Source organism: Orbicella franksi, chromosome 3 (genome assembly GCF_964199315.1).
Source record: "Orbicella franksi chromosome 3, jaOrbFran1.1, whole genome shotgun sequence".
Lineage (NCBI taxonomy): Eukaryota > Metazoa > Cnidaria > Anthozoa > Scleractinia > Merulinidae > Orbicella > Orbicella franksi.
Window position 1 is genome coordinate 13,946,610 of NC_138147.1, and position 19,206 is coordinate 13,965,815.

The 19,206-nt window shown below is 37.7% G+C and overlaps 1 protein-coding gene across 1 annotated transcript in view; it reads left to right on the forward strand.

Annotated features, from left to right (window-relative positions):
- Positions 1-445: 445 nt before the first annotated feature.
- The window catches only part of LOC145481380 (uncharacterized), a 40,356-nt gene continuing 21,595 nt past the window's right edge, over positions 446-19,206 (forward strand). The window contains exons 1-23 of the mRNA XM_081459864.1: positions 446-819; positions 1,512-1,610; positions 2,679-2,767; positions 3,804-3,880; positions 4,266-4,332; positions 4,982-5,067; positions 5,574-5,631; positions 5,775-5,841; positions 7,025-7,086; positions 7,540-7,641; positions 8,565-8,636; positions 10,031-10,197; positions 10,548-10,626; positions 11,002-11,083; positions 11,496-11,544; positions 11,831-11,915; positions 13,519-13,587; positions 14,032-14,133; positions 15,139-15,219; positions 15,654-15,707; positions 16,874-17,021; positions 17,969-18,250; positions 18,976-19,107. Coding sequence (XP_081315990.1) covers positions 1,529-1,610; positions 2,679-2,767; positions 3,804-3,880; positions 4,266-4,332; positions 4,982-5,067; positions 5,574-5,631; positions 5,775-5,841; positions 7,025-7,086; positions 7,540-7,641; positions 8,565-8,636; positions 10,031-10,197; positions 10,548-10,626; positions 11,002-11,083; positions 11,496-11,544; positions 11,831-11,915; positions 13,519-13,587; positions 14,032-14,133; positions 15,139-15,219; positions 15,654-15,707; positions 16,874-17,021; positions 17,969-18,250; positions 18,976-19,107 — 2,092 coding nt within the window. The 5' untranslated portion in view covers positions 446-819; positions 1,512-1,528. The remainder of the gene's footprint in view (positions 820-1,511; positions 1,611-2,678; positions 2,768-3,803; positions 3,881-4,265; positions 4,333-4,981; positions 5,068-5,573; positions 5,632-5,774; positions 5,842-7,024; positions 7,087-7,539; positions 7,642-8,564; positions 8,637-10,030; positions 10,198-10,547; positions 10,627-11,001; positions 11,084-11,495; positions 11,545-11,830; positions 11,916-13,518; positions 13,588-14,031; positions 14,134-15,138; positions 15,220-15,653; positions 15,708-16,873; positions 17,022-17,968; positions 18,251-18,975; positions 19,108-19,206) is intronic.

Genomic DNA, 19,206 nt, shown 5'->3' on the forward strand with positions numbered 1-19,206 from the left:
ACGACCTTAAACTTAAATAAACCGAGAATACGACAATACGAAAAGCAGCAAAAATAAATAAATAAATAAATAAATAAATAAATAAAAATATAAAAAAAACGAAAAGGAAAATACGAGATTACTTACAAGATCTGTACGGCACTCGGGAACTGACAACGAGTGAACACAACTAGAAAACTACAACGCTAAGAAACGGAATTTTGAACCAAAAGAATAGACTTCACGAGGTTACGTGATAAACAATAGACGATTACATAACACGACGTGAAAAAACTAATTTACATTTAAAATTGCATGAAAAAGTACGCAAAAATTAACAGATGACAAACAAAGACAAAAAACAAAAGAGAAAAAGCGACAAAAACAGAAAAATTAAACTCTCGTGGCTACAACAATTACTAGCGATCAACAGAGACATGCAAATCAAAGTCCTCTAGTTGTCTTATAAAAAGTAAACAGTACAGTTTACTTTTATGCTTTGCAAAAAACTGTTTTTAGACTGTTTGGCTAATTTTCACGATTTTTTGACTAATCGTTGTTATTCTAACACTTAGTACTTGCTTCCAATCCCTGATTTTCGTGGATGTGTTGATGGAAGTGTCGGGATAAGTCAGCATAATCTAAATGTAAATCGCACGATTCACAAACAAATCTATTTATTCAGTAGCCTCTTTCAAAGTAAAGGTCACTATGGAACTCAATGATACCCTCGGGATTATGCAAATGACAGTATAAAAGAATTGACACGTGTTCCACCCCATCACTCTACTCAAGGCCGTCAAGACGAAGAAGTTGGCGACCCATCGTTCCACTTAACCAGTAAGTCGGGCTTGATCTCAGCTGTCCACTTCTACTTAGCCGGGATTTTCACTGGCCAGAACGATTCCTAATAACTTATTATCATGTCATTATTAGCAATACCCAGGGTGGAATATTACACTATTCCTCTAAAGAAAATGACTGTTGCCAAAAGTACAGTATGATTTTTGTGAACTGCAATGAACCTGGTTGTATCGAATTTTCAGAGTAAATCTCACTTTTACATTTCTTCTAGCGATTATTATTCGTTTACTTTTATTTGTAAACATTTTTAGTACGGTTGAATTGACGGAGTATAATTTTCGAACGATGTTCGTGGTGGAGGAAGATTGAGTGACGAGCCTAAAGAGCGTCTGGCTCGAGCTTTCAGCGTTAATTTATAATTTCACGGGTGAAATTACAAAATTGGCATCGCAACGTTTCGCGCGAGAGTTCTCGATACAATAAACAAGTTGAAAACCCGCGATTGTAAGGGTAATTTGTAACTCATTATAATCAAAAGGTAATGAAAATGCAGACTGCAAAATTGCAATAATTTCTCGCGCCCAAAGGTTCGGGAAAGTATAAGAATTTTGACAAAACCCACGTAAAATTATTTCGTAATATCCCCCGTCACCATTTGATTACCCATACTAAAGTTCAGTCCAATACGAAACTTGACATTTTTTTCTCTTTGATGCTTTTTTCCTAAGGGAGAAACATACCCGAGATGACGAAACAAAGAGCAGCCAGAGCGCTTATCTTTTGTGCGTTTGCTCTGTTTTTAAGCTGGACCTCTTTCAAGTTTGCGGGTAAGTCTTTGTTTCCAGTGCACCTGCTGTACATAGCTCAATCGAGAAAGGTTGTTGGGCCTACAAAAGGGTAAAAGCGTACTCGACAACGCCGAAAGGTACTATGTGGTGTTAGCTAACCCCTGTTTAGTCCAGTACGTAACCTCTCTCTCTTTCCTGTTTTTTGGTGAAAATTAATAAAATATGGAAAGGTATTGATCTACGAAAAGGGAAATGGAGGTCCCGAGCATCTAAGAGTGTAAGTTGCAGGCGAAGTTAGCCAAACCCTATACTTGCTTAGTTTTGCTTGCTTATTTTTTAGCGCGCGCGCTTGATGTATGACGTGGCATGACGGTGCGACATGAATTTCACGCAGAAAGGATGCGCAGTAACAATGGGCGCGAACGTCCTTAATTCCTATTTACAGTACACGGCGAAGAGAAAACTTAGAGACTGTTTGATTGAAGTTCCTGGTTTTTGAGTAGCATAGAAGGAAAAGTCAAGAACGTGCATTTTTGGTTTCTCCTTCCTCCCATATTAAGCCCCGGCCAAACGATCGCAGCATTTCAACGCAACATGTGCCAACATTGTTGGCCCGGCATTTGCAAGCTCCGGCCAAACGATCGTAAAATTTAAACGCAACATATCGCAATATTGTTGGGCGCAACATGTTGTGTGCGTTTGGCCACTATGTTGCGACGTGTTGCTGCATGGTATTGAAAATGGAACTAGTGTGCATGGCTGGTGGTAACATTGTTGCATGAAAAATTTGACCATTTTCAAATTTGAGCCAACAACACCCAACATGTCGCAACACGTTACAACAGGGTGGCCAAACGCGTGCAACATGCTGCGCCCGACAATGTTGGGATATGTTGCGTTGAAACGTTGCGATCGCTTGGCCGGGGCTTAAGACACGTGAACTTTGATCTAGCCATGCTGGACGACCACTACCCAAAGTGCATTTTGGCATTGTTGCGCACGCTTTTGTAGGACAATATTTCTCAAAACAGCTGTATTGATATAAGGTACCTGATAAACCTTTTACTTTCTCAAGCCTTCTAACAAGGACATATATTTTATTTACAGAGGGGACCTATGAAGATCATTATCACATAACATACCCAGAACGTGTCGATGGAAGCCGAGACAGGAGAGATCTTTCAACTTCTTACAAGGTTAATAACTGTTTTGATTTATTACCAAGAAGTAGATAAATACATAGATATAAAAAATTACAAAATTAACCAACAATGCATAAGATCGTTCATCGACCCAAATTTTGCTCGTTAGAGACTAAGATAGGTCAACTGGAAAGAATCATGAAAAAAATTTTTTTGGAAAAAATTGTGCTTTTCTTTAAGGTGTTAGAGCAGTTTTCACTTGATTGTCAAAAGTAATTCACTTTTGCTTCGTTCTCGCATTACTATGCTGAGCGATTGGCTTAGAAAACGCGCGCAACTTTCTAACCAATCAGAAGTAAAACCGAAATCAATCGTGACTCAATGGCACAGACTTTCCCGTATTTCACTTCAGCTTCATTTATTTGCTTCCAGTATTGATTGGTTCACTGGTTTGTCTGCGACCTATGTGATTGGCTAGAGTTATTGCTTTGGTTTTATTTAAGCGACGCAGGGGTGCGTGGGTGATTTCCATTCCTTCTTGGAAAACATTTTATAAAAACAGAAATTATTGCCCAGACAATAAATATTTTATTCTGTCCCTCGGTTAACATTTAAACTTAACTAGCTATGCTGGCTAGGGTATTCCAATAACGGGTGCATCGTATTGGAACATTCTTCGAACCCTCTGGGCGGTCTATCCATCTCATGTGCTTTTGGACTCGACCGCCTCTCCGCCTTTGTTTTACCCACTTCCCCCACCCTTGTCTTAGCCACATATACCTTTGAATATTAGATGCGGAATTTGGCCCCCACCTTTGCTGTGTAGCTAGGGCTTTCTTCATTTGTTTGTAATTGACATTGAATTGAAATGATTATTAAAGCGGCCATGTGGTCACCCACAAAGTCAAAGTTTATCCAAAATTGGAGAGTTTATTGATTCCTTGTCAAACACCCTTCTCAGCAAACAGAGCAAGCCCAAACAATAATGTTTATTGCTATGCTATATAATTTGAAGAGGGGCGGATAAATGTGTATTTGTAGCATTCACCTTTCCTGGACGTTTTAGAAAATATAGGTGTTTTTGTTGTAGGGAGACCACGTGGACGACGCGTCGTATCGATTGGATGCTTTTGACAAGGACTGGACGCTGGATATAAAAAGAAACAAGTAAAACAAAAATAAACAAATAAATAAAAAAATAATCAATATTTTTTTTTTTCGAGTGCTCTCACGATAAATCAGCACCGGAGGCCATAACGTTTTCACATATTTAATACAACTGAGTATACTTAGGTAGGACTTATAGCACGTATGAACTCCTCATGCATTGTGTTTGGCCAAGCGGGAAAATTGTTAAAACAAGGCAGTCTAACAAAATGCCAGAATTCGATTATGAGGGAGTATCTATTTGTCAGTTCATGTCACTACAGAGGCTGGAGTGAAACGCCTGCACTAACTTAGTAATAAATCGCTTATTTAATGAATATTATGACTCGTATTAGACTGGACATTGAATTTGTATATTAACAGATCGTTTGATTTAATGTTGCAGAGAGCTATTTTCCCCATCGTTTGCAGTTCGCACGTTTGAAAATGATGGCTCTGAAGCGATACAAGAGGTATAGTAAGGAGATGTGACATAATGCTTACCGTTAATCTTTGGAAACCGGTTAAGGCAAATTAAAGTTAACCAAGGTTACACCATCGTCATACGCATAACATACCTTTCCCTAATTCCAACGAAAAGTGGCGCCGAGTCGAGGTCAGAGTGGGCAAAGTACAAACAATGTACACCCAGCCTCGTTCTTAATCTGTTATTGTTTTTAAACACTGTAGAGGGATGCAAGAATGGTCTATTATTTCTTTCACCGGCACTGTTGAGTAGAATTCGTTTTGGAAGAATTTTATGTTAAGACAATAAAATTTTCCCTCGTTTTATTACATGGCTTGTGTTTGCAGCCGATAAAGCGCGCTCTGACTGGCAAATTCTAGGGAATTCTTCTCCCGTAATGCCCACGGGCCGATTACTGGAAAACCTGCAAAAACAAAAGCAAAAAGCCACATTAATTAACAATTTATTAACCTCGAACGTTCGGTCTTCACTTGAAAATTTCAAACCTCGGCCTTGCTCACTCTCGGTTGATAAGTACTCAGTCTTATTCTACTGGTGTGATAATTTGATTTCAAGAGGAATTTGAAACAGTTTCATTTTACTGATAGCGATTTTTGACTGCCCTTTATCACAATTGTTTTGAACCCTCCTTTCAGGGTGTTTCGGACCATTGTCATTATCAAGGAAACATTCGTGGCTTGAAGGATTCCAGTGTTGTACTTAGCACGTGTTCAGGATTAAGGTAAGATCTTTCTTCTGATTTCTGATTGTTATTTGCCAGGGGACGAAAGGCAGTTTTTGGTTTGTGTCACACAACGGTGACTGTTTCTAAATAGTTAATTAAAAATGGAAGAGTAAAGCAAAGCAAAAGCAAAAGCAAAAGCAGAAGCAAAACAACGACAACAGCAGCAAATAAACAAAACGAGACCACGAAGCCAAACGAAACAACAAACAAACAAACAAATGAACCGAACAAACAAACAGAACCTCGCGCTCTTTATCGTTTGCAACTAATTCTAAAAGATTCAAGTTATCAAGAAGCAGACTTGTAGACAAAAGGTAAAATAAAATGATTAAAAATCTCTCCTGGATGTCCACTAACATAGCAGCGTGGACGTTAATTCCAAATCAAAATAGTGTTTTCACTGAGCTGGTGATACAAATGTAACGCAAGCGAAAGGCCACAATTATCATGACTATTGTGTTATTATATTATTTTAGCCTTAAAAATTACTTTGTTCTTAACAGGGGGATTATAGATGATGGTAAAGATACTTTTTACATTACTCCTGAGACTGGACACGAAGTAAGTTTGAATATCTAATCTCCTCTACCAGCGATGATCTGATAATTTTGCAACAAAATTGGTTGATTGTAGGTAATCACGAGTATTTGTCTTTTCTTGTTTACACTTTTAATGATAATGAAAGTGTTGTTCTTTATCTCCAGAACTCTGGTGCTCACAGAGTTTTTCAAGCCAAGGAAGAAGACTTCAATCACATTCTTGATACTTGCGGTAAGCGAAACGTCATGCAAAGTACAAGATCTCTTTCCGAGGTTTTTCGCTTGGTTTGATTTCAGCCATTTAAGGACAGACATTTCATTTGTTATTCAAATCTAAAAACACTTTGCGTTCGCCCTGTTTCTTAGATCAATTTTCGACCTGTGGAATATTTCAGTGTTTTTACTTATTGGCAGGGGACCCCAGCAAATTTTCTCAAGCGTTTTCTTGCAGAAAGAGTTTTCTATATTTATATTAGTTATCATTATGTGTCTGAGAACCACATGATTGGTTATTATAATATATACATGTACTATTTATTTTAATTAAAATTCGGATAGACAAATTGCCTATTTGTTTTTTCACTTTTCTTCTTATTATAAAAGGTAACTTTTAGATATTTTATATCGTGGTTTCTTAAGTTTTCAGCAGGAAATATTTACCTTATTAGTCAAACCTTTCGTATGTCGCATGCATATTTATATCTCACTCGAACAAAGTACTCTAAAAAGAAGCGACTTTTTAAAACCTTTAGCCATTAAAAAAGTCGCGAAAAAACTTTTCTTAAACACATTTAAGGAATTTTTAAAAACGGTTCAAAAACATACGACGTTTCGACGTTCTCGGACGTCATTACCAAGTGAAAAAAAAAAACAGTATGAATATTCTATAAATACAAGAAAAACAATAGTTCATTAAAAAGAGAGGTAACATAGAAATATGCTACAAGCTATAAAACGAGTTTAGCACTGATGGAGTCACTCTAAGTGTTAAGGCTAGGCCTCAGTTCTTGGATGAATAGCATTTGGTAAACGAGGCAGTCAAATTTCCCATGGCACAAACACGAAACTGGCCCTCATTAAGAAGATTTCTGTCACCGTGCACTTCTTAAAGGTGTTTACCGATAGCCGAATACTTGTGTTCGGCAATGCGTTGTTGAAGGTGTCGGGCTGTATAAACAACACAATCTACTTGTAGTATATTTTTATGTTACCTCTCTTTTTAATGAACTATTGTTTTTCTTGTATTTATAGAATATTAATTTTTTTAACTTGATAATTACGTCCCTGAACGTCCGAACGTCTTGTATTTTTTAACCGTTTTTAAAAATTTCCTACATGTTTATAAGAAAAGTTTTTTCGCAATCCTTTATAGCTAAACAAAGTACTCATTCCACTTTGTCTTCTCATTTTCTCAGGAAACAAAGACACAGAAGCAGATTCCCACCCTTCCAAGGAAAACTCCGGAACATTTTCCAGGGTATTTTATCAGTCACAGATCAGAGAGATGCTTTTGCGATATTTTCTTGTCTATCATCTTTTATTATATCTCTCAATTACTACGAGCGCTGTGATTGGTCAGTTTACAGGGTCGTATTCTAGTGTACGGCCCGCTAAAATTTGAAGCTGTTTTTGTTTCCAAAATGTTTCGTGATTTATCGCCACATTTTCCTAACTTTTATAGTACGTAAAAGTTTAACACTTCCTATTACTTATTACAAGTAAAAGTCCCATATATAGTATGATATTGCATTGGTGATTGAGTGCTCTTAGGCAAAAAGATTAGAGAAGCTCGGCAAACTGTATAATTATCGTTTAATTATATAATATTTTTTGTATTCTCCACAGTATTTGCTAGGTGGATAAAACTATCATCAGATATAACGGTGTGATGACCAATTATTGCTTCTAATTTACGATTGTTTTCTTTCAGATGCGGCGCAGCATATCAAATATGGATTCATTCTACAAACCATACCTGACAACAGATGAGACTCGCTATAACGAGCTTTTGTTTGTAGTGGATTTTAGAATGGCAAGTGGTGTGAAACTTACTTAGATTAATCTCTTATAATTAATGATGACGATTTGTCCCTTAGCTCCGGCTGGAGCATAGGGCATTGGCCACTTCCGATCTCCATCGGTTTTTGTCCTGGGCAAGCCTTCCTAGTGTGTACCAGGTGTGATCCCACTTCCTTATTTCACACTCCACTCCCTTTCTCCAGGCGTTCCTTGGGCGACCCCTCTTCCTCTCTCCCTGAGGGTTCCATCGTAATGCCTGTCGGGTAATGTTGCTAGCCGGTTTCCTCAGGGTGTGACCCATCCGCCTCCACTTTCTCCTTTTGTTTTTTGTGGATTTTCGAACGCTAAGTAATGGGGAACTTACTTAAATTTACCTCTTATAATTAATACTTTCTGATAATTAAATTAATAATTAATAATTAGTAATCGATAATTGTTATTTAATTTGTCCTGTACTAACCAATATGGCATAAATGTCGAGTATATTGGAATTCTACCGATAAGAGAATAGATATTTCCAGTTGTAGTTTTCTTTAAATACTAACCGGTGGCGATGCTCTTAAACCTCGAATATCTTTTTGGGGAATTTTTTGAAAATAACCTTTACTGGCAAAACATTAGTCATTATAACTTTCCTCGTTCCATCCTGTCTCTATTTCCTAAAGAAGTGTGTTGAACCAAATTAAAGTTGGATTACATTTTACACTATCTTGATGTTACATCTGAATACTGCTCGAGTATAACGATTTTCTACTAAAGCGACGACGCCGCAGCGCGAGTTTTATAGTTGACGAGTATTTTGGCGCAATATTCTCATGCTTATTTTGACTTCTAAACTGGTTAGTACTAAGGATACTTGAGTAAATTAATTATTCTACAATAAACTTTAAAATCGCCTGAAAAATATTTACTATTTTACTTTCATTTGCCACGCAGTACAAGGCATACAACAATGACACCAACGTCATTAAAGACCGAGTTATGGCGTTAGCGAATGCTGTTGATGCGGTAAGTAATGTCAGAAATACCAATTACTATAGCGTCGATATTTACTTTGTTATTTAATCTATTGACGCCAGTGCCGCCCGTAACCGCCCGTGACAGGCGCTGGCCTTTGTTCCACCTCTAACGTCATGAACTTTGGCCAAAATTGGCATCACTTATACTCCAGTTATGCAGGAGGAAAAGATCTCTCTTACGATTCCCAGATCGGAGTGATTGGGTCAATTGAGTGTGAAATATGCACAAAAATACTTAAAAATTTGAGCGAAAAAGTCGGGGCAAAATTTCCCTCTACTACGCTTGGCTACATTACTCAGGGGTAAGAAATTTCTGTCTCGATGATGCTTTCGCGGGAATTCTTAAACTGGAAGCAAGCCCAGTAGTAGGTCAACGACTGCGAAAAAAAAAGATAAGAAAAGGAGAAAAAGGAAAGGCGAAAAAAAAAAAAAATAAATAAAAAAATAAAAAATTGACTTCTGCACATGCCCGAGCAAAAATGTCGATGGTATGAATGGCATGCCATCATGTTGTAAAGGTCTTTTCGAGTAGATCGGGGCTAATGTAGCTGATATCCAGGCTAAAAATGTCCAAAATGTTCAATGCTTGGAAATCCCCTTGGGCTTTTGCTTTACTAAGACACATTAAAATGACTTTGCGATTGGTATAAACACATTACCTTTATGTTCTATAAGATGACAAATTTGTTGTTGATTAAGACGTCACAACATCCGCCATCTTGGTTTATCTGTTAAAAGTAATCCAGAATTGATAATGATGGAATGTAAAAAAGTGCATTGTCTGCAATGATGCTCAGTTTAGAGGATAGTAAATTCATCCAGTTATAATTCTTGATTAGCGCTGGCGATAGATATTCATTTTGTTGCAGAACGTTTGTGCTGAATGGGAAGGGTCCATATGCATATCGTAACAGTAAACTGAAAAGCCGATGATAAAACGTGTCATTGCAATAGACCAATTTCGATGTATTAAAATTCAGCCTAAAACAATAGACCTCAGTGCGAGGCTCTGGGGAATAACTACAGACTTTGTGGGGTTTATTTCCCAGAGCCTCGTGCTGAGGTCTATTGTGTTAGGCTGAATTTTAATATATCGAAATTGGTCTATTGGGCAAGTATGCACTGGTCATGCATTGGACTGGGTGTCAAATTCTGGCCAATTTAGGCAATACGATTCATATTTCAAGAGTCCTATTAAAGTAATACATAGCATTTTTCCTTTTAGTCCATCAAATTGCCCGTTGTCCAGCAAAACTAATGTCGGGCATCGCCTATGCTAACAATGAATGATAATCACATTTAAACTAAGCTCAGAAATAATCAGTTTATCTCTCTTAAGGATGTCAAATACCTATAATTTCTTTTTATTTCTTCTCGGTGAAGATTTATCAACGAATAAATATCAGAATAGTTACGACAGCACTGGAAATCTGGACAAATGGTGATCCTTATGAGCGCGAATCTAAGGGTGGACCTGACCTGTCATTGTTTAACAAATATCGACAAAAATTGAAGGAAAAGATTCCTCACGACAATGCGCAGTTACTAAGGTAAGAAATGACTGTTTTTCGAAAATTTTTTATTCTTCGTTGTACTTTTGCAGAATCAAAATCAAGACCAGCAGAATTGTGCGAAAATTGATATCTGGTTCTTCCTTAAATTCTTCTTGAGCCATTGCTTTATTTTCTTCAAATCTTGATATAACATCATGGTCACGGGCCATCTTACAAAAATTTGTAGACATAATTACTAACTATTTATTGGTACTGAATCGAACAGCAAATGTGGCCGGATATGAAAGAACTTTCAATCGCAGTATAAGCGAGAAAAAAGACTTTAATCATGTATCAAGCTGTTTAAATGATTAATTAACGTTTTTGCAATGTTATTTTCGTTTCAGTGCATGGGGTTGGTCAGATTGTGCAGGAATGGCTTATGTATTTGGGATGTGTGGTTCTGTCTCATCTGGTGTAAACCAGGTAAGTCAAGAATGTCATCAATTGTAAAGAAACGGTGAAATCTATTATTAGTTGATCCTTACTGAAAAGAAGACAGAGTCGTAATGATTGATTTTTTTATCACCTCTGATGGTTGGAAAGCGACGCGAGATTTTTGTGGGCCAATCACTAAGTGCAGTTCTGTAACAACAATGCAAATCATCAAGCTACTAAAGGCACTCAAGCAACGCCGCTGTTGAATACCAACTTTTTGAAACCAAATATGAAACATCATAGGCCTGAATTTTTTGTTCTTTAAAGAAATAGAGTGTGTAATTAATGTTGTCCCTTAATAACAAAATTTCCGAAACTTTGACTGAAATTCATGTGCTTATTTTTAACTGCTGTCTTTTGTAGTGGAACTTTGGAAGTATCATTGGTCCTTACGTTGTCGTTGCTCATGAAATGGGTCACAACTTTGGATTTAGCCATGACTCAGGTGAAACTAGACAATAACAAAGCTTAAATGTCCACAGGCTGGAAAGTTGGGCAATATAGAAGCACCAGAAGCCTGTCCCGAGTTGCTACAGGGAAAACACTGAAGTGCGACTCTATATGCGCCACGGGAAAACACTTGGATTAACCCCATGCCTCTTCTCTCAATTTAATTCAATTCTTGATTTGCAATTTAGAGGGCGTGTGCACACATTTTATATGGTAAAGGAATGAAAATAGTAAAATATTAAGAAATATTAAGACGTAAAGAAATATAATTCATATATGTTCATATGCTTTCTGTCTCGTGGCAACATGCAGTATTATTAGCGGTTATATGGATCTTATACTGGCTTGCCATAATGTTGTTCTCTAATTAGAAGTGTTATTGATATTCATCTATTTGGTAATTTTAGGATCCTGTAAGTGCCTAACTCCAAGGGGATGCATTATGGGTGGACACAAGTAAGTAAGAACAAGAAAAAAAAAATCAACATGGAAATACTGGGTACATGAAGACTCTTTCTATTCTAATTAAAGTCAAATATCAAAATTTATAGAGTTTGAAGCGCAACAGTCTACTTTAAATTCTTATTATAGATATGTTAACGATGAGAGCCAAAGCTGGTAGAAAGTAATAACGGAATTATTCATTTTAGTACAATGATTGCGATCTCAGTTATGTGTTGTAAGAATTGCATAGTACAAAAATTGCTTCGATATAATAGTTAACATTGTAATTTGTTCACAGGACTAGAGTTCCAGGATTTTCTAATTGTAGTATGGACTCACTAAAAAGGCTCAATGATTGGTGTTTGTACAACGTACCGACTAAGGTATCTTTAGTTAGTAATCTTCTCAAAATGCTAAGTGTATTGCGTGTACATAAGCTATCGCCTCAAAAGTTTCTTGTTCATATATTAAAAAAACCCCAGAACTTTAAGAATTTTGCTAATAGCAAACGTTTAACCTTTTCTACTTTAAAATTCTGTTGAACAATTAGATTATGAGCTCTCAATTTCTATGGGGTAATAGTTGATGAGGCAGGAGACTGAATCAACTATTACCCCATTGGGAAATCGAGTGCGAAAAAACAATGATTTCCAGTCATTTCTGAGCGTAGTGTTAAACTTCATGCTTTAACAAAATCTCGCAGATTGAATTAGAAATTACAGTTGGGCGCACGAGCTCATCGGTTTATTGAGAAATTTTGAGGTTTTAAAGTCGCGCAACGGTCAGTTTCCTTCCTTTAGTGTTCTTGAGAATAAAATTATCCCGTAATATTTCTAAATCGTCCTCGAAACATTAGACAAACCAGAAAACGTTGCCGAGCTCCAGCCTCTGCACTCTAATGTCTGTAGATAGTGTACGAGTAGCTCAGCCAATCAGATTACAACATTTGCCTTAGTATACCAGTAGAATTCTACCAAGAAATCTTATCAAGCGGCCTATATATTGATCCATAAATAAAATGTTCAATCATGCAACTGCGGACGAGGATTATTTTGGTATACGTTGGATCAATCAATAGTGATCGAAGTTGCTTATCAAAGAAAATGAAGAATATAAAAGCATAGACCGGTGCAATGAAGGATTACTGTAAATCCTCGAATTAGCGTCCCGCCTCGAATAAGCGCCCCTCCTATCAGCCAAAATTTAAAACAAGCGCCCCCCTCCCCTCCCCCTATTTTGTGGACGAGTAATGAGATAGCAAAGGGTTTATAGTTCTCATCGTGTAGTATTACATTTGTACATTGTTTCAGTTTGTGACCAAGTGAATTTTTAATAGTGCCGCGATTTAAACTTTAGGATCAGCGTTTTATGTCGATAAACAGCTTATGTTGATGTTTACGTCCAGATGATGTATTAAAAGAATGATCATATCAGGCCACGATTTGGGAAAAATTAAATAAGCGCCCCCTTCGAATAAGCGCCCCCCGTGTTCTCCTAAATTTGAAATAAGCACCCTGGGCGCTAATTCGAGGGTTTACGGTATTTATTTTTTACGTATAGTACACCTTAAAAAAATTTATGATGGATCGGTTTCTGCTTTTATATTCTTTTATCTTGATGCTGTACTTGAGTATATCTATAGGAGAGTATAGGGCCTCTAGAATATCGTATCAGATCATTTTAATGTCATACACATATGGCGCCAACGAAAAATGGGCCACAAACAAGAATACTAAAATAATTGTATTGGAAACAAAGCCATCTCGCTTTAGTTACCCAACCAAATGCAATTAACACATTTGGGTAAAACTCTAAATGTTTATAAAAACGCGCAATTGAACCTCGGAATCTCACAATTGGCAGTGTTTTTACGGTACCTTGCACAGTGAAAGCTTTAATCCTAGTACAAAAAGCTTTTTATTTCTTTGCAAAAGTTTGCGTTTTCAATTTTACACTGAATAAGAAAATCACTGCTTTTTATTATAGCCTATTAGAAGTATTTGTGGAAACGGAATACGTGAAGAGGAAGAGGAATGCGACTGCGGTACTCCCGAGGTTTGTTTATTTAAAGTAAAAGTCCCGGCAATACGAGCAAAGTTCTTCTTGCATGGGTGTCACAAAGGAACGCGCGCCGCGCTCAACAAAAATGACGCGAGAATAGCCCTATCTGCACCAAATAACGGTACTATCGTGTTTTCGGACATCTTGCTACCTCATGCAGGCGAAGCACCTGTGCAAGAAATTGCTCGAGCAGTAGTAATATAACTGGAAATGTCCATACAAATGAAGCTAACCAGACAAAAATAATGTATATAAACTATTATAGCCCCGCCATTTTAGCTTCCTCTCCCATTCAGCACTAAATAATTTAACTTCTGGAAGGATATTTATGCAAGACAAGTATTATTCAAGCAATATTGATCAAACTCGGTAACTCTTTCGCCTTAGATTTATCAAGGAGAGAGAGAGTTACCAGAAAGTTTATTTTGTTCTCCTCAGATGTGCATGGCTAAAGATCCCTGTTGTGAACCCCATCAATGTGTTCTCAAGACTGAATCACAATGCAGTGACCTACACCACGCATGCTGCAAGAATTGCCTGGTAAGATAATTTACAAAATCAAAAACACCGAGAAAAAAATAGCATAAACATAAGTACAAGCACAAGCACAAGCACAAACATAACCTTACTGAGGACGCCTACAACACAAGTATAAGCACAAACATACGCGGAGCAACGTTTTTTCTGCTTGTTCTTCTGCTTATGTCAAGTGAGAACTCGCTTCTGTTAGCATAAGCATGAGCGTAATCAAAAGTCCACCATCTTGTTTTACTCTGTCGAGGAGGTACAGAACAAAAAATAAGGAAATTATCCACACCGCGCATGCCTACGTGATATGCTTGTGTTGCTGGTGTCCTCACTACCGTTATGCTTATGCTTGTGGTTGTGCTTTTGTTGTTGTGGAAACCAGGCTTGAATTTCCCATAGCCTTCGTTGTTTTGCTAAACTCTGCACATCCCGTAAAGAGCTCCTACGCAATCAATTTTTGTTTTTTGAACAAAGCGCGATGTTTTTACGGCTATTTTAGTCCGCATTGTCGCGATAACCCCACTCCGCTGATTAATGTGGATAACGGGCTCAGGTGAGGTGGATTAATGATCCAGTTTGATTGTCAGTAGCCGTTGTATTTACAAGGATAATAGTGAGGGCTGGCATCTTGTTGTCCTTTCAATGCATTTTTCGGCACCATTTCCCCAAGATTTTGAGCGAACTTGAAGAACTTCCTTTTAAACTCAAATTGTTTACTTGCAGTCTAAAGTCACGTGTTCCTTGAACAGGCTAAAGGCACTGGCCTGGGCAAAGCATAATAACCGGCACTGTTCCATATAGCTTTCGTTGGATTGGGTCTGAGATGGGTCTAAACCATTGTGTAAATTATTTTCACATAACCTGGCTCATCTCTGTCATCAGATGTCTGCTGAGCCAACTTGAGGTTAAAAGTTTTTAAACCAAATTTCATTCCTTAATTGGAATGATGTTTGTCAGCCTGTTATTGATACTATAATGTTTCACAGAGTGACAGGCTCCATGACAATTGTTTTTCAGTTTAAGAAACAAGGATCCTTATGCCGCGAAGTGAAAACAGATTGTGACGTGCCAGAATATTGCCCTGGTGATTCAAGTGACGTACGTAGCTAGGGATAGTAAGAGTTAGATAACTGTGCTATCAGACCTACTTATTTTCACATGTTACTCTGTGTACTAGTTGTTTATAGCAATACCAAGACATTAGTTTATGAATGGTGCAGGTTGGAGCGAACCTGGGAGTAGAGCGCGTGAGGACTGTACGGGTGGTAGGGAAAAAAGGGCTGGAATTAAGTCCCAAAGAAGTGGGAACCGAAAAGAAAAGTCTTTACAAGAATTAAAATATTTTGTAATATTACGTTACATCTTCCTCAAGAAAAAGTGCGAAGAGGAGAGGTGGGCAAAAAAAGAAAAAGAAGAGACCGGGATGACACAAGTTTTTTTTAACAGATTTGGCAGATATTCTTCCTTCATGCTGGAGATAAGCTGCCTGTTTAGTTTTGCTGATAATTTTTGTGTTTCTTCTCAAATCTCAGTGTCCAGAGGATACTTATATCCTAGATGGATATCCATGCAATCAGACGGAAACGGTACGTTTAACGGGCAGGTACTTCAACGGTTTTTTGTGAAAAAAAGGGCCCATTCAAAGCTGCCTTTGACGTAATAATGGCGAATTAACCGTTAACTTGAGATGACGCTTAGATTGCTTTCGTCGTGATTTCAAACTTTCCTAACAGCATGCATTGAAGATATAGTGATAAAACTTTGTAAATTTTCCTAAAGATTATGAAGTAGCGTTTTGGTTTATCGAGTGTTTAGTTACGCAGTTTAACTTCTCTATGGCAACCACATTTCAAAGCTTAGTGTTGAGCTAAAAGCTTAAATTTAAGCACTAATGAGATTATTAATTTTATAAAGATGTTTTTTTAACGACTACAAGTCTTCCAAAAATCGAACTTTATCTACTGTTGTAGCGTTAATTACACGTTTTGTTTTGAAATGTAGTCTAGATTTAAATATACGGAAAATTTAACTAACAATTCTGACATCTGGTATAGAATTTCCTCCTTAATCTTGATTTGAGAAGGGTAAATATGTCTCGGGGGTTTTGAAGGGTGTGTTATGGTAGAAAAACGTATGTATTTTAAACTGAGAAAAAATCAACGTCGATCTAAGGGTCTCTCTCCCTGGCTTCTCTGGTTGTTGATTAGAAAGAGAGAAAGGGAGAGATCCTGGTTGTGGATGTTCATGTGACCTCCCAGAATCTGGAAGGACAAGAAATATGTTGGTTGGGAGGGTTGGATTTCAAATACTCGGGCAATAGCTAAAATCTGGACTTGAGAAATGAACGCCAACGAAGACAGGGTACTTTCGCGGGTTTTCAGAATGTGAAGTATCGGATGCTAAAAAAAAATTTTCCAATAACTTCTAAATCAAAACATATCGAAAGTAAGATGCGTTTCTAACCTTTGAAGGAACCCTCTAGCTAGGAATAATAAAAATTCTTGTTGCACCCGGTGGGTCTTGGGCAGTGAGCTTGTCAATTTCGGCAATTTTTCATCTTGGCTATGCTCAAAATTAGACCATTTGTAGCTTTGATTGTTGTAAACTCAGAAAAGTTATTTTGACGTATTTCTCAAAACTAAAGTCGTGGCATTTACCTATAACTTAACACGGTTTACTGGGCAAAGTTTGAGGGAGAACTGTTTTCCGATCCACAGAGACTGCCACGTAATGTTGTTATTTTTCCTTAAAGGTCATACTAGGCAATACAAACTACTACAGTGTGAACACTCGGGAACTGAACCCTAGAATCAGTGCTCGTTATCTTCGTATCAGTCCTCAACACTGGTATGGATGGCCGTGTCTTCGAACGGAATTTCTTGGCTGCTCATCGGGTGAAGGTAATAAATTATGACACACGGCTTATCCTGCTTGGTATCTGTTTCAGCAGAGGGATATTAAGAATACAACAGGGACCATAGCAACGCTTGCAATGGTGGCACGTGAAAATATTGAAACTGGTAAACTTGGGTTGGGATATTTCAATCTTCAGGATGTGGTTAATTAAAAAAAATACAAGTTAAAAGCACACGCCTTATTAAAATGTTTGCACTGAAATCCAGTGCGCTTTATGGAAAGTTCAGTGTTGCAGGGAACCCGTTGAGAGCTTGAATGTTTGCAAAGGGAGCCGCTCTGTCAGGGTCCAAGTCTAATTAAGGTGACTCTTTTGTGAAGCAAAGGCGCTGATAATTCTGTGTTGTTGATGCTTTATACTTCTAAATGATGCTGAATAAATATCTATTACTCACCGAACGGAGGAGAATAGATTTGAAACGTATACCTCGTCTACTTATCACATTCACGGACTGAGGTAAATTATTATCCTCGCATCGTTTCTCAGGAAAGAAATGTCTGGCAACTGAAAACGCGTAAAACAAATACCGTAACTATATTCGCAATCAGAAGTCCTGTATTGATTCTTTTATGATGAAGTCGTGAATAATTCCGGAAACTGTTGCGGGCAATCGTAACGTGTGCGGTTTTTTCTAATTTTTTTGTGGGAAAACGGGGAGGAAATAAGACGAATTGTTCTTTTTGGTCGTGCCACAAACCACAATGACTTTATGTTACTAGCTTATCAATGCTGTTTTGAATTCGAAGATAAAAAGGGTTTACTTCTTGATAAAAATGTTGGATTCATTGTCTTACTATTGTTGTTGAGCAATGAGACCTCAATGTACTGACCTCAATGTACTGACTGACATTTACGCACTAAGTGACGCCAATCAGCAGGTGGATTTTCTCAACAAGTAAAGTAAAATGTGATCGATTGATATGATTTCAACAGTAAACCCAACTGCGCCAACACCACTGATGTCTTATGGCCTCGATCTGTGTCTCACACCTTCAAGCAAGACTTGTTCACCAGGAGATAACGAACGTCTAATATACGTAGGTGGTTTGTGCAGAGAAAATCATCTTCAATTCACGTTGGGCTCTGACGGAGTGTTACGTCACGACTGCAGCGGAAACATGGTCTGTCCTGAAAATGGCGCAACTCACAACGGTGCAAAAATTGTTGTGAGCAGCACATGCACAATCGAAAACTCCAAGTTTGAGCGTACATCAGGTAAGTAACATTTGAAAATAACCATTGGCCTATATGAGACGTGCTTGCAAGGAGTCATAGTAGTTGTCTTCGTCCTGGACATGTTTTACTTGTTTAATAACAACTAATATTATTCTCTGCGGACGAATATCTTAAAAAGAACTGAGCATTGAAGCATGGTTTCATTTGTCTAAGAGCTGCGGACAAAACAGGGCACCTTCTCTACTCGATGTTGAGGTTGATAATTTCTCCGAAAGTGTTTTACAAAGTTAGCGTCTCAACCACTGATATCTGGATGGAGTACTAAAGACACGTCAAAGGCTAAACCAGCAACCTTTTCTCAGGCTGGCCTAATGATACGTTTCTGAACTACGGGAGAATTGAAAGCGCAAAGGCACTAGCCATAAGAGAAGTGTATTCTTTAGTGTCTCAGCACATACCATATAAATATTACGTAGCACAGTTCCTGGATATCCTCGACCAGTTGAAATAGTGAAACTCCAATGGGTCTTTTTAAAGAGAAAAAAATTTTTATATTGATTCAGCCGTAGGGCATAAACGGACTGGATGTAAATACACGGGAGGTATTATACAAAGTATTTCATCAACGTCTCCGTTGTGGCTGCTCAAAAGAGGTTTATAGAAAGCCTTCATCGTAACCCTCTTGTTTAAAGCTACTGTTCTATCTCCCTACATGGTTGGTGTTAGCATCTTATAAGTGGATTTTGGTTTTGATCGTTTGATAGGACGGTCTTTGAAACATGTCAAGACTGGTAAATGTATACACACCAACGGAGCTTGGCCTGGTAAGGGCAGATACATGGTGTTGTGGTCAGGATGCAATGAGCAGAGGCTAGAGTTATGGTTCAAGAAACAAGGTAAATCTTTTTTCAGAACACTATTTTAAAGAAGTTATTGATTCAGTTATTGCTGTTGTGCTCGCGTGTAAGTTTCATTTTGAACTCTGAATTCTCTAA